Raw genomic sequence first — 14,659 nt, forward strand, 5'->3', positions numbered from 1 at the left:
AGGGTGGATTGTGTTTTTGGTTTTCTTGTTTCAAATCCAAGTTCATTCAGGAACAAATCAAACTTTCACCATTGATTATTGTTCTCATACTCTGAGTACTTCCATTCTCACAGCCTCTCCCTCAGTGTAAAGCATTTTTTTTATAGATAATAGCTCACTGAGGAAAAGTAGGAAGAGTTTGTAAACTGCATGATGTAATGCTGTGGTTCCTCGGAAATATCAGCAGACGAACAGTTCCTCAGCAACAATCATGGGAAATAAGGCTTGCATGATTTCTGAGCTTTAGGCGTGCTGAGGAAAACATTTAAAAGAATTACATAGTAATTATTTCTGTGGCAAATATTCATTTAGGTGGTTTTATATGTTTAATTTAGCCTTTTTTTTTTTTTTTTACTTTCAGACCCGTATTTTATTTATCTGCCTCTACAGGCTGAGAGCTCGGTGGCGCCCTGTCTCACTTCTTTCAGCTCTTAGCTCTTATTTACAGTCTCCAGACAAAGGAAGTCCCTGACTGGCCCCCTTTTCTGCTCTGCTTTTTCCATCTAGGGTGTGACAAGCGCAAACAAAGAAACTGTCCTAAACAATAATCAAACCCTGAGAGAATTCTATTGGTCAATGAAATTAAATGTGTTGCCTGCTTATAAAAAAAAAAATCAACAACACTCAGCTTGCTTTGTGCCGGTGTTATAAATAATCTCTCATTGTACCTTATCTCCGCTTTCCTGCTGGTTCTAATTGGCTCATCATTTGGTCCTCAATCTTTTCTTTCCTATAATATGTTATCCCTGTAATAGTTTCTTTTGTTAAAAAGAAAATAAACATTATGGCAGTGTACTGCTTTGTAAAAGCTTTCATTTGCCTTAAACTCCCCACTGTTTGTAAGAATACAACCAAATACAACCAAAGTCCTGCTTTAGTTGTTATCTGATATATCAAAGTAAGGTTTCTTATTAGTGAACATGGATTTTCACTTTTTTTGACCAAAAAAGTATGCCATGCGTGCAAAATAACATTACCTCACCCTGCAAGTGTAATAAGAATGCTTAAACAATAGAGCAAGGCAGCATTATGCTGCGCAGATGCTTTCTCTTTACATGAACAGGGAAGGATATTAGAGTTAATGACAGATTGGATTGAGATAAATAAAGGGCAGTTATTAAAGGAACCCTTTAAGAGGCTGATAAAGACATAAGGCTGGGCCAAAGGTTCACCTTGCAGCGATACAATAACCAAAAACATGTTGCGGAGAGTATAATGGAATGGTTTAGATCAATGTCCAGACGTAAATCCAGTTGAAAATTTATTGCACAGCTTTAAATGGCTGTTCACAAATGTTTAATTCAATCTGACAGTTTTAAATGCTAGATGTTTGATGCCAGATCAAGCTTTGCACACCAAGCAAAGATGGTGGAAAGCTGGATAAAAGCTTTCAAGTTCTCTCTGTACATACATTGTTTTGCTTGCACCTTACAACTATAGATTACTTTGTGTTTTCTGTAAATCCCAATAAAATAAAAGGTGAATTTGGTGGTTTTAATGTGGGGAAAAAGCCTTTTACTGTATTGCAAGGGAATATGGTGAATTCTGTTAGGAAAGGGTGAAATGCTGTTTTTAAGATTGGGATTGGACTACTAACTGGGGTGGAGGAAATAAACAGGCGGTTTAGAGTGATTTGGCCTGTCACCAGTGAGGATTCACTAAAGTCCAGAGGGGCTTAGAGGACAGTCATTGGTCGCCTCCGACATCAAAATGAGGAAGTTTTAGCTTTTGGTAACGATGCATTCCAAGACTCTATAAAGGGAAGAATTTTATGCAAGTCCCCAAGGGAGGAGGCATTGTGGCACACCCAGGACATGAGGGAAAAATGTCTTCCCACTAGTTAGTGTTTTAGTAGTGTAGCCAAAGAGTTTGAATGGATTAAGGAAACAAAGTTGTTTTCAATGATATTTCAAATATTGAGACCCATTAATTGTGAATCTGTTTGTCTGTTGCTGGAAGGAAAAGCCCTTCATCTCCCAGACTGTTTTCAGTCAAACGAAATGTTTGTTTGAATAGATCTTTTACTTTCAGTTACATTTCTAAGCCCTTTCATGTGCACTATGTGATTATAAACATAACTGCCCGAAACAAACACGCATCAAAACAGTTGTACAGAGAACTCTGTGAAACAGCTTGCAGCCTTCCCATTCATCACTGTTCACACCCCCCAGTGAGCCTCATGTGTTGTACCCTGTGAGTGTACACAAATGTTCGGTAATGATCCATTAATTATGAGGATCTCCAAATGCCCGGGGGTTCGTAACCACCTGTCCGTGTCCACGCTGGAACCAGTAACATGTGCACACACTGCAGGAACTCATGTTCCTTTGACTAATTACTAAATTTTGCAGCTGGTTTAAGATGTGTAGCTTCCTTACTGTTCTTTTCTGTTATTAGTTTTCAAATTGATGATCATTAGTATGAATTGGAAATTTTTCAAGTAAGCTATGCAATATTCAGGTGAACTATTGTTTTTTAACATGATTTTGATTATTCACTATCTATTAACAGCTATGACAACCTAAAGAAGGAATGAAACTGTTTTTTTGTATTTATACAATATTCTAAAAACAAAAATTTGTATTTTGTTTTAGTCGAAATGGAAATGCATATTGCATTGAGTAAAGCGGTCAGAAATGTATTCAATTGTTAAATAAAAAAACAATTTTATCAGAAGTTTCAAAGTGTCTGATCTGCAAATAAATGCAGCTTTTTTCAGGCAGCTGAACAGTGTATCACAGTGTCAGGCTTTATTTGAAAACTTCTGGCTTCCTATTTTAAAGGTATAGTGGAGGATGTTCTTTTTCCAGGAGGATCATAATAAGTGGTCCTGATAGTTGTCAATCATTCTGCTGATATGTTTACTTTAGGTCTTCCTATATCCTCGTCCCCATTTTCACTTGCCGGCAGTGAGTCTGACTACAAAGCATGCACGAGGAGAAATTGGCCGGTGCATGCTCTCGCACACGCTTTATAGATGTTACCTCCCGGGAGTGGGTACAGGGATGTGCATTTTCTTTTTAAAGTGGGGAGGGCAGGTTTTTTTAAACCTTCGCGAAAATCTTCCACTATACCTTTAAGCAGGTAAAATCATAAGTACAAAATGTCCCATCAAATCTTTGGATTTTAGATCATTTTTTGAGACCTTTGGTGGGTGGCTCATGTCTATCAGCATTTTCTGAAATCTTTGATTAATCATGTTAATGTTTGCTATAAAACTAGTTAATTTCTTTCTTTTGTTTCGTTAGTCGAGCCATCAAGACGAACCAGGACCTTCTATCAGAGACCCCATGGACCAACATCCTTTATGACGACTTCTGGGGGACCCTGCTCACCCACAGCGGTAGCCACAAATCCTTCCGCCCACTCTGCACCCTCTCTTTCCGACTCAACTACACCTTGCACGGCCTGCGTCCTTGGGGTTACCACTTGTTGAATGTTGTGCTCCATGCCCTGGTCACAGCCCTGGTCACAGCCCTTAGTCAAACCCTACTCGGTAGGGGGCTGTGGAGCCTTTTAGCTGGGCTCCTTTTTGCCTCTCATCCAGTGCACACTGAAGCGGTCGCTGGTGTGGTTGGGAGGGCAGATGTTGGTGCAGCTTTGTTTTTCCTGCTGTCTCTTCTCTGCTATGTGAGACACTGTGGATTAAGAGGTGACACATGGAGGGCCTTTCAGAGGAGAGCATGTGGCAGCAGCTCTGCTGCCAGATGCTGGGGCTGGCTGCTGGGCAGCCTGTGGTGTGCAGCTGCCAGCATGCTGTGGAAGGAGCAGGGTGTGACCGTGCTGGCTGTGTCAGCTGTGTACGAACTCTTCGTTTTCCAGAGGCTCCGCTTCCGCCAGGCATTGCTCCTACTATCAGGAAAGGTAAATGAACTCATGTTACTTTGTTGGTGTGGTAATGTGAAAATGAGAAGTAATTAGGAAACACATTAGCATGTGCTGACACAAAGCTGCTTAGAAGACTTAATCAATGTATGAAAACCACTTCTGGTCTTTATCAGCATCAATGTTTAAGAAAAAACTCTTCTTCAGTGCAACCAAACAAGGGAATTGAAGAAAATAAGACAACCTACCACCCATTTACTAAAGCCTTTACCCTGCAAAAATGCAGTCTTATTTATTTACTGTATAGAGATTAGAGCTGAAACAATCAAAAACATTTTTATTAATTGATTAATAAAATAATTATCAAATAATTTAAAAATTGGTTAATCGTTAACTGGAAAATAGAGATTCTAAAACACGACTTTAGCTAATAGAGCAACCAACTTAGAGCAGTAATTACACAAAAATTGTAAAAAAGAAACAATATTTTGCAGTTAAGATAAAAAACTGTCATGATTTTTTCAAGTGCTCTGACCCACATGCAGTAAACCAACACAGAGAGACCAGGGAAAAGTTTAACTGGTTTATTGAGATGGATGTGATGAATCCAGTGTAGCTCTGAACACTGTTCCACCCGAACTGGAAAGTGAGGGGAAGACACTGCGGTTAGTTCAGGCTCAGTGGGAAATTTGATTCTTGAACTTGAAGAGGTGAAAAAGGTTGCAGACTCACATTTCCAGAAAATGGTTGTCACTTATTGACTCCAGTCGGTGTGGGATGTTCCAGTGTTTGTCTTTTTCGATGGAGGGGGGGACAGGATTTACCCAGAATGTGGTTGTTCGTTGGAGAACGGAGAGGCTAACTGCCACTTAGATTTCCTGCGGTACTTGAACAGGTTGTTGTGGAGATGGATCCCCTGCTCAGAGAGGAGCCCCAAACGATCCTTGGGGAAAAGGGTTGACCAGAACCACAAACTTGAATCCTCAGCTCAGCTTGTTCTCAGAAGATCCTTCCAGGGGAGAGAAGGTCCGAAACATCCAGTTTGCAGGATGACTTCCTGCCGAGAGGCAAAGACAAAACAGCAAGGTTAAAACTCAGGTGGACAAAAACTCAGTTTGACTCAGCAAAAATCAGCTTGGCTAGAGTACCCAAAACTGGCAAACACTCTGACGTCGAGGTAGTGGCAGTCAACAGCTTAAAGGAATAGTACACCCAAAACATGATTAGCCTTCATTTTCTACTCACCCCCATGCTGAACAACACTCTGGAGTACTTGTTTGATATCTCAAATGCATCTGGAGATCTGGGAGGCTTCTTGCTGTCTTTTTTGGAAGCGCTCGCCTGCGAGTTCACGACTCTACGGAAACCGTGTCAGACCAAACCAGATGAAAGTTCGCATTCAGCGTCTGCTCTGCCGATAATGCAAGAGTAGAAGAAGAAATGTGCTGTTTACCTGTGCAAAGAAAGAAACAACGAAAGAAAAATGTCTGAGGACTTCAGTGTTGAGGAAGAGCATGAGTTCTTTGCCGAGCTGAATGCAGACAGCAAGAAGCCTCCAAGATCTCCAGATGCATTTGAGATATCAAAAAAGTACTCCAGAGTGTTGTTCAGCATGGGGGTGAGTAGAAAATGAAGGCTTATCATGTTTTGGGTTTACTATTACTTTAATTACTTTTACTTTAAGAGCACTCCCTTAATGAGGTAACCTTCAGCAGGTGTGTGAGGAGGCCAACCAGAACCAGGCGCCGCCTGGTGGAGGAAGGAAGACAAACACAAAACAAACCACACAGACTGGAACCCTAACAAAAAACTAACTTTTTCATCCGTCAATATGCTTAAATTCTGTAAAAGCTCTTCTTTAAGGGACTTCTTGCTCTCCAATTATTAATCAATTAATTGAAAAAATAATTGACAGATACATTGATTTGCAAAATGATCGTTAGCTGCAGCCCTAATAGAGATTAATTTTTAAACTTGATCTAATCTGAAAAAACCTTATTAATGACCAGGAGAAGCCAAGAATTTGTTTTTTTACTTAACACTAAATGGAAAGAAAATGCACTTGAAAGAGAAGTTGTTCACTTTCTTACAGTGCTTCCTACAACCTCCTTCCTACAACCATCTTTTGCTGCAAAAAGCAAACATTTGGGCTAAAAATATACTTTTGAAGTGTCAATTTGGATGCTTGTGCCTCATGGAAACAGAAGCAAAAAAAAAGTCCCCTTGCTTTAAATCATTTTCTCATTTCAAGTTTTCAAAAGAGCTGTGAAGGCAAACAGCTCCAAATGCCCCTCAGGTACTTTATTTGGCTCATTTGTCAGGCAAGCTTTCCAAAAATACATAAGTGCGCTCTCCAGGGATTCATTCCCTGCTGCAGAAACTCAAGGAATTTGAGGAGGACATTCTGGACACAGTGACTCAACTGATTGTGTGTAAAACCTTCCAACAAGTGATCACCTCATTTGATTAGCAGAAACTCTGTTAAGCTAATGAGATGATCTCAATACAATAATTAACAAGCATGATTAAAAAGCCCCCTTGGGTTTACTCAGCAAAGGCATGCCGGCTTTGAGAAAGAAGATAACCTTCTAATAGTTGTTCCTCATTTTAGATATATCTATATATACCTTTGCTTGTTGGAAACCATTATGCAGCCTATCAAACGCATCTTAGAAAAGCTGCTGCCTCAGTGAGATTTCACCCTACCTTGGCAGAATTAACAACCCATTGCAGAACTGTGTACATTCAGAGGCACAGAGAGATTGGAAAGATGTAAAAGCACTTTTAGTGTATCTTAGTTTTATTTTCAATGTTAGGCCAGACTGACTCAACTGGGTCCCCCCACAACCACTGCCTCAGCAAAAAGAAAATCCACACCTGCCTTTGGATGTTACAAGTTGTATGGTTGCAAAAACAAGCAGTTAAAAACTGTTTTTCTAACATAATCACAAACCATGACTCAATGGTTGTGTCCGAATGTCCCATGATATAGGGCGCTATATAATCATTACGCCATTGTTCGCCAGTGTTCGAACATCTAGTGGATGAAAAAGTAGTGGACTCGAAATTTCCCACAATGCACCTTGAAAATTAGTGATCAACCATGGTCACTAGATGAGCAGATATATCCCGGAATCCTATGTAAGGAGAGCTCTCCTTGCAAAGCATTATGGGATTTATTGTCACATTGGCCCTTTTACTATATCTGACAGTGGCCACAACTAACAAAGATGGTGCAGGTAACGTGTGGGGAGTTGGAGACCAACAGGGAGCAAAAAGTAGTGATCATCTATCCAAACAGTCAGTTAACTGAGTTAACTACTGTATGAAGTCGACAATATAGTCCCAAGTCTATATAGTGATTTAAGGATATAGGGGTTAGGGCGGGCGTTTAGACAAAGCCAATGTCTATAAAAGCATAACTATTGTAAGAAATTTACATTTAAATGTCCACAAGAAAGGATATGCTGACATCAAGCGACATAACTGGACAATTTCATCTAGTTAAACAGAATATTTAATTTCGTAGAAACAAAACTAGAGCAGGTGTAGAACCTATTGAAGATGGGTAATAGTTTTAGTAATTGCATTGCTAAAATAACAATATCTGAAAACTAGTGCTGTCAATCGATAAATTTTTTTTAATCGCGATTAATCGCATCAATGCCTGAGTTAACTCGCGATTAATCGCATTTTAATCGCAAATTTTTTTTCTGATTGAAAATCATTTAAATACTCTCAATGACATACAGAAAATACATACAGGCTAGGTTTGTGCCAATGTTCTTTTTTAAAATGAAAACAGGTCACAGACACTGATTTATGCCATAGAAACAAACAAACAAGATGGGGAGGCATGTAGCAAAAAATAACAAATATGTAGCCAAAAAAAAGGCCCTGAAAACAGGCTGATGTAAAAGACTGTCTTTACAGTTAATACAGTCTTTTGAACAAAGACAAGCATTTTACCCTACTGCTATAAAATGTAGTACAGTTAACATTAGATGTTAATTAACCAAGATAATAATGAACAATTTTCAATCAATACATCAAAATCAATAGACCGACATCACTAGATGGAGGTAGTCTATGCTCTAGAAAGTTACTTTTCAGCCTCTTAACAAAAATGAGAACACACACACACCCACCCACCCACACACAGACACACCCACCCACACACAGACACACCCACCCACACCCACACACACACGATACCGACCTGTGGCGTACACAGACAGCAAGAGTGCCGTAGCAGATTCCATTTCACCTCAGTAATCTGTTTTCTCAGCATATTCCAGGTTGCTACTAGTTACCAGACACTCAACTTGTTTGTTGGTGGTGGGGCTTAAAGAAAAGGCACTAGCGTCACCCAGTGTATGAGCGTCTTTTTCCCTTGAGGAGCTCTCCGCTCTCGAAGCCTATGAGAAATGCATACACTGGGGGAAAATAGCCCCGCCTTCTCGCAGGCTGCAGCGGGATGTACTTGGAAAATTGTACCATAAAACCACATAGCGTTAATCTCACGTTAAAAAAATTATCGCCGTTAAAATGGCCTTGCGTTAACGCGATAATAAAGCGATAATTTTGACAGCACTACTGAAAACACATCATCATAAAATACAGAAAAATAAATTATTTCTGTATAATATTCTACATTAATAAAGACAATAGGCAAAAATCTTTGCATAGAGCCAATCCAATGCTTTAAAACTGTCAACAGTTGTGAAGAGTTTTAGCCAATGAACATTAAATATTTTTTATGATATTTATTTTGTACCTTGCCAAGAACTGAGAGAATATTTATTTTCTTTGTAATGACTTAAAGAGAAGAGCAGAACAAAATAGTTTTAAAAATCACAGCATGTGGGTTTCATGAAGGGGCAAGAAACCCATTTGAAGAAACGTTTTTGATGACAAATTGTAAAAACCATTGTTTTTGAATTTACCGATTTTAATGTGATTGTATTAAGTAAATAAAGGATTGAGACAGCAACTAAACACCACACCCTTACAGGCATTAAGGACTGCCCATAGCAGGTAGGTTTTAATATAACAGGATTTTTAGAGATCAGTGGTGTTCTTGCCTATTAGGAATCCTGGATGAGCCCCTATTTGTACAGATCTTCAATATTTGGTGGATAGATAAATATTGCGACAACAGAGTTTGATATAAAGATGACTAAATGCAGGGAAAACTCAAATAAATGCCATTGGCAAGCCTACTGATCAGCTGTATGGTCCAGCCATTTTTTTCTAGACTTTAGACTTTGTATAACACAATGCAAATCAAGATGGCTGCCCACTGTCCATTAACTTCACATGCAAATAATTTATTTGTTTTCTGCATGATGTCACATCAAGCTCTGAAAAATCTTCCAAGGCTCTGCCACCCTCTGTGCGGTGAACTATATAGCCCCTAATCAAAAACTGTCTGTGATAGTTTTCATAATTAAACATTACTGATTCTATTTTCATTTTATAACTCAGTGGAACTGGAAATAACCTCATTTGGATAGATAGCAGCTTAGCTGTGACCAGCATCTCTCTGTCAGCCTGGCAGGTCTTCCTGCTTAGCTGACAACACTTTGGGCACATCTGGCTCCTTTATCACTCTGGCGGTGCCCTCCTCAGCTGCCCCATATCCTGGTTATCTTGGCAGGGAGCTCATTATGTGCTGGAGCTAGCCATGGGGCAATGGTTTCCTTGATTGTGAGCCAGATGTCTGGGAAAGCTTGGGAAAATAAATGGAAGAGGGATATCAAGAGACAGCAAAAGAAAAGGAAACCATGGACTCATTTCCTTTTCTTTATCTCATCTTAGTCTGCCTCCCCATTGGTGCCCCTGTAGCATTTTGGGAATGGATGGTTTGGATTCTCCAGTTGCCTATCCTACTATTGTGAGACAGTGATTTTCAAGTAATTGTATTGGGAGAAACCCCTTACATGCATGGCACATCCAAATTTCTTTATTTCTTCCACCAAGGAGGTTATGTTTTTAGTTGAGATTGTGTGTTTGTCTGTCTATCCGTCTGTGTACAAGGATAACTTAAAAGGTCACTAATGGACTTTAATGAAATTTTTTCAAAGCAGCATCAGACTCAAAATATTCCCGAAGTATTGGAGTGAAGTATAGTGTATTATCACTCAAAGTCTCAAGCTGGTGATCAGCAAGAAAGCAGAATGAATGAAGGTGAGAGCAGAACAAACACCAGAGGCTGCAGGCATATGCTGTGCCTTATTTATAATTTCCTCGAAAAAGGATTTTAATGATGTTGTTATTGTTACCAAAGGTCTGCACTCTTCAATGCTTTTCTATTTTTTAATGCAATCAGGGGAATGAAAAAACCTAGATGACATCTGCTTTACTGGAGCCACTTAAAAAAAAGCTAATTGTCAGCATTGCATCAGTAGGAACAGACGAGGAAATTGAATGGCAGTTATTCTGTTTACTCCCTAAACAAACTGAGATGAGATTTTAAAAAGAGATATGATAAAACCAGGAGGAATTTAGAAGTTATGGATGGCAGCAAATGATGGTGAGATGTTATCACCAAAGACTGTTGAGAAAACAGAACGTGTCTGACAACTTAGAACATATTTTCTGTTTTTTTCTGTAGCTGTGGTTTCTCAATAACATGAAATAAACAGGTTTGTGACCCTACCCCTAACCCCTGCAAAGGAAAACTGGGTTTGTTGGTGTCAGAAAAGTGTTTATCTTTAATATTGAATGTGTCATTTCACTTGTTTTAGTGCTGAGCAAGGATTCAAAGCATTTATTATTTAAAAGAAACCCACATGCCTGAATCTATTACTTTACAAATAAGATAATGAGCAAAAAGCATAATCCAAAGTGAGAAGCATATATTGTTAAATCAAAGAAAAGAGCGACATATTCCTACTCATTAATTATAATCCAGTTTTTCAGTCTCCTACCTCAGTAACATGCATCTGCAGCACAACAAAAACGAACAGCTCAGTTTTAGCAGATGCTAGTTAAATTTGACATTGTCCTTTCCAGTTTAATGTGAGTATCAGTGACTCCTCCTTTCTCATTTGTCTCAATGAGCGTTGCAGACACACAGATTAAGTTCAGTGTAACCGGCTGACGGCTTGATGGATGCTGGGCCAATTATCCTTCAGCAGAACCATTCAGCTGTGAAATTATGTTCTCGGCTGCAAGTTCTGCTGCATGCTTCTTGTTTAGCTGATGTTCATGATGGAAAGGAAGAGATGTCTTGTATTCTCTACAGTGTAGGAAGGGTTTAAAGTCTGATTTAATTTAACAGTACACTATAGACACAGTCCTCGTTGCATTTGAGACACTACCTTGTTTGAATATAGAGTAAAAGTTGTAGTGCTTTCAAAAAAGCTCTGGTTTTAGTCATTATTTTGTTTTGTTTTGTTTCTTGAGGCAAATGATTACATTAAGACTGTTTCATTTTAACCACTTGATTCTTTGATTTTTATTGTAAACCACCAAAATGCTCCCTGTTCTATAAAAGCCCTAAGAAAGTATTCTGTGAAACTTGACCAAATGCTTTCAGAAGTTCCTAACCCAGGGGTCTAATTTACAGTATAAAGCTTGTGTATGCACAGAAAAAATCCCTGAAACTTGCTTAAGCTGATTTCCAGGCAAAGGATGTGAACTATAAAAAAGATTTCACACCAACTGTGACCCATCTGTACAGGTACGCATATTTTGGACAGGGGGAAACTGCGACACAAATGTTGGATGTTGAAGTGGGAGCTGAAGCCAGATTGCTCTCTTGACATTTAATTTGACCTCATATGAAACTTTAATTGCAGATCAACTTCATTTGATCCAAGACTACATTGAGGAAATACATTTTTGAGCACCCTGCTATTTTGCAAGTTTTCCCACTTAGAAATCATGGATGGGACTTAAATAGTCATGGTAGGTGCATGTCCACTGTAAGAGACATAATCTAAAAAAAAAAAATCCAGAAATCACAATGTATGATTTTTAAAATCTATTTATTTGAATGATACATCTGTAAATAAGTATTTGAATGCTGGTCTATCAGCTAGAATTCTGACCCTCAAAGACCCGTTAGTCTGCTTACAAAATGTTTACCTTCACTCCATTTATTATCCGAAATTAGATGCACCTGCGGTGCTGTATGTGGCATGGAGGTTCTGTGAGTCCTGGCCCTGCTGACCTTTGCTGAATGTATCTCCCCTCTCTTGTAACTGACTTTCCTGTCTGCATACATTCAAAAATAACGAAATAAATAAAGGCTGATAGAGCCAAAAAAAAAAAAATCTTATAAATCAGGGGTCTCCAACTCTAGTCTTTGAGTGCTGTTATCCTGCAGCTTTTTTAGGCACCTCTGCTTCAACACACCTGGCTCCAATGGAAGCTCATTAGCAGGACACTGGCCCTCTAGGATATGCATTTGAAACTACAGTTACAGATAGATTTTGTGCCTACAGCCAATAGTTTTGTGAATGTATCTGTAAAGCTGAGATGTCATAGCTAGCAACAAGCCCAATGCTGCCTGAATGTCTTTTTTAATACGATCAATCCACACATCAGACTCTGAAGGTGTCAGTCATGTTTGTTTCTTTTATTTACTTTAGCTACCAAACAAGTTATCTGACTTTCCACTTTAATCCCCACCAAAGAGAAATCTGCGCTTTTTTTCCACCTTTTGGCTGTGTAGCCATTGGCAACTATTAAATACATGACATTTTTGAGGTGCTTTGCACTGACCTTTTATGGTTAAATGCAGGCTTATAGAGGGGTGAACATGAGCTGGTGCCTTGGACACAACCTTCAAGGTACAGGTGCTGGTCATAAAATTAGAATATCATGAAAAAGTAGATTGATTTCAGTAATTCCATTTAAAAAGTGAAACTTGTATATTATATTCATACATTACATACAAACTCATATATTTCAGATGTTTATTTTGTTTAATTTTGATGATTACAAATGACAACAAATGAAAATCTCAAATTCATCATATCAGAATATTAGAATATTGTGAAAAGGTTCAAAATTGATGGCCCCTGGTGCCACACTCTAATCAGCTAATTAACTCAAACCACCTGCAAAAGCCTTTAAATGGTCTTTCAGTCTAGTTCTATAGGCTACACAATCATGGGGAAGACTGCTGACTTGACAGTTGTCCAAAAGACGACCATCGACACCTTGCACAAGGAGGGCAAGACACAAAAGGTCATCGCTAAAGAGGCTGGCTGTTCACAGAGCTCAGTGTCCAAGCACATTAATAGAGAGGCGAAGGGAAGGAAAAGATGTGGTCGAAAAAAGTGTTGAAGCAAGAGAGATAACCGCACCCTGGAGAGGATTGTGAAACAAAACCCATTCAAAAATGTGGGGGAGATTCACAAAGAGTGGACTGCAGCTGGAGTGAGTGCTTCAAGAACCACCACACACAGACGTATGAAAGACATGGGTTTCTGCTGTCGCATTCCTTGTTTCAAGCCACTCTTGAACCACAGACAGCGTCAGAAGCGTCTTGCCTGGGCTAAAGAGAAACAGGACTGGACTGCTGGTGAGTGGTCCAAAGTCATGTTCTCTGATGAAAGTAAATTTTGCATTTCCTTTGGAAATCAAGGTCCCAGAGTCTGGAGGAAAAGAAGAGAGGCACTTCATCCACGTTGCTTGAAGTCCAGTGTAAAGTTTCCACAGTCAGTGATGGTTTGGGGTGCCATGTCATCTGCTGGTGTTGGTCCATTGTGTTTTCTGAGGTCCAGGGTCAACGCAGCCACATACCAGGAAGTTTTAGAACACTTCATGCTTCCTGCAGCTGACCAACTTTTTGGAGATGTAGATTTCATTTTCCAACAGGACTTGGCACCTGCACACAGTGCCAAAGCTACCAGTACCTGGTTGAAGGACCATGGTATCCCTGTTCTTAATTGGCCAGCAAACTCTCCTGACCTTAACCCCATAGAAAATCTATGGGGTATTGTGAAGAAGAAGATGCAATACACCAGACCCAACAATTCAGAAGAGCTAAAAGCCACTATTAGAGCAACCTGGGCTATCATAACACCTGAGCAGTGCCACAGACTGATCGACTCCATGCCATGCCGCATTGCTGCAGTAATACAGGCCAAAGGAGGCCCAACTAAATACTGAGTGCTGTACATGCTCATACTTTTCATGTTCATACTTTTCAGTTGGCCAACATTTCTATAAATCCTTTGTTTTTATTGGTCTTCAGTAATATTCTAATTTTCTGATATGATGAATTTGAGATTTTCATTTGTTGTCATTTGTAATCATCAAAATTAAACAAAATAAACATCTGAAATATATGAGTTTGTATGTAATGTATGAATATAATATACAAGTTTCACTTTTTAAATGGAATTACTGAAATCAATCTACTTTTTCATGATATTCTAATTTTATGACCAGCACCTGTACAGCTGTGATTTATAAAGGGAAAATGCTTTTTTTCTGTGCATGCCCATTGTTTTATAAATTTGGATTTTTTGTATGTACTTAATTTTCAGGTGAGTGGCATATGGTCGTTTTTAGTATGGATCTATACTATGTTTTATAAATGATACCCCAGTTATTTCACCAAACCAATTAAAAGCTACGTCCCAATCCTGGTTAAGCATGAGAACCACTGTATTAAAAGAGAGCTCATTTAGGAGCTAAAAGCAGTTTAATAAAAGTTTTTGTAAACTGAAACTGGCCCCAAATCGTGTACACTTATATGAAAGATACAATCTCCATAATACAAAAGTATATTGCGAAATGTAAAAGAAAAGATTCTTCCTAAATAATCTTATCA

The 14,659-nt window shown here is 39.0% G+C and overlaps 1 protein-coding gene across 1 annotated transcript in view; it reads left to right on the forward strand.

The window, feature by feature from the left end:
* Nucleotides 1-14,659, forward strand: part of tmtc2a (transmembrane O-mannosyltransferase targeting cadherins 2a) — an 85,317-nt gene that overhangs the window by 24,975 nt on the left and 45,683 nt on the right. The window contains exon 2 of the mRNA XM_038288424.1: nt 3,288-3,903. Coding sequence (XP_038144352.1) covers nt 3,288-3,903 — 616 coding nt within the window. The remainder of the gene's footprint in view (nt 1-3,287; nt 3,904-14,659) is intronic.

This window comes from Cyprinodon tularosa, unplaced genomic scaffold, assembly GCF_016077235.1.
Source record: "Cyprinodon tularosa strain WSP-4 unplaced genomic scaffold, ASM1607723v1 ctg255, whole genome shotgun sequence".
NCBI lineage: Eukaryota > Metazoa > Chordata > Actinopteri > Cyprinodontiformes > Cyprinodontidae > Cyprinodon > Cyprinodon tularosa.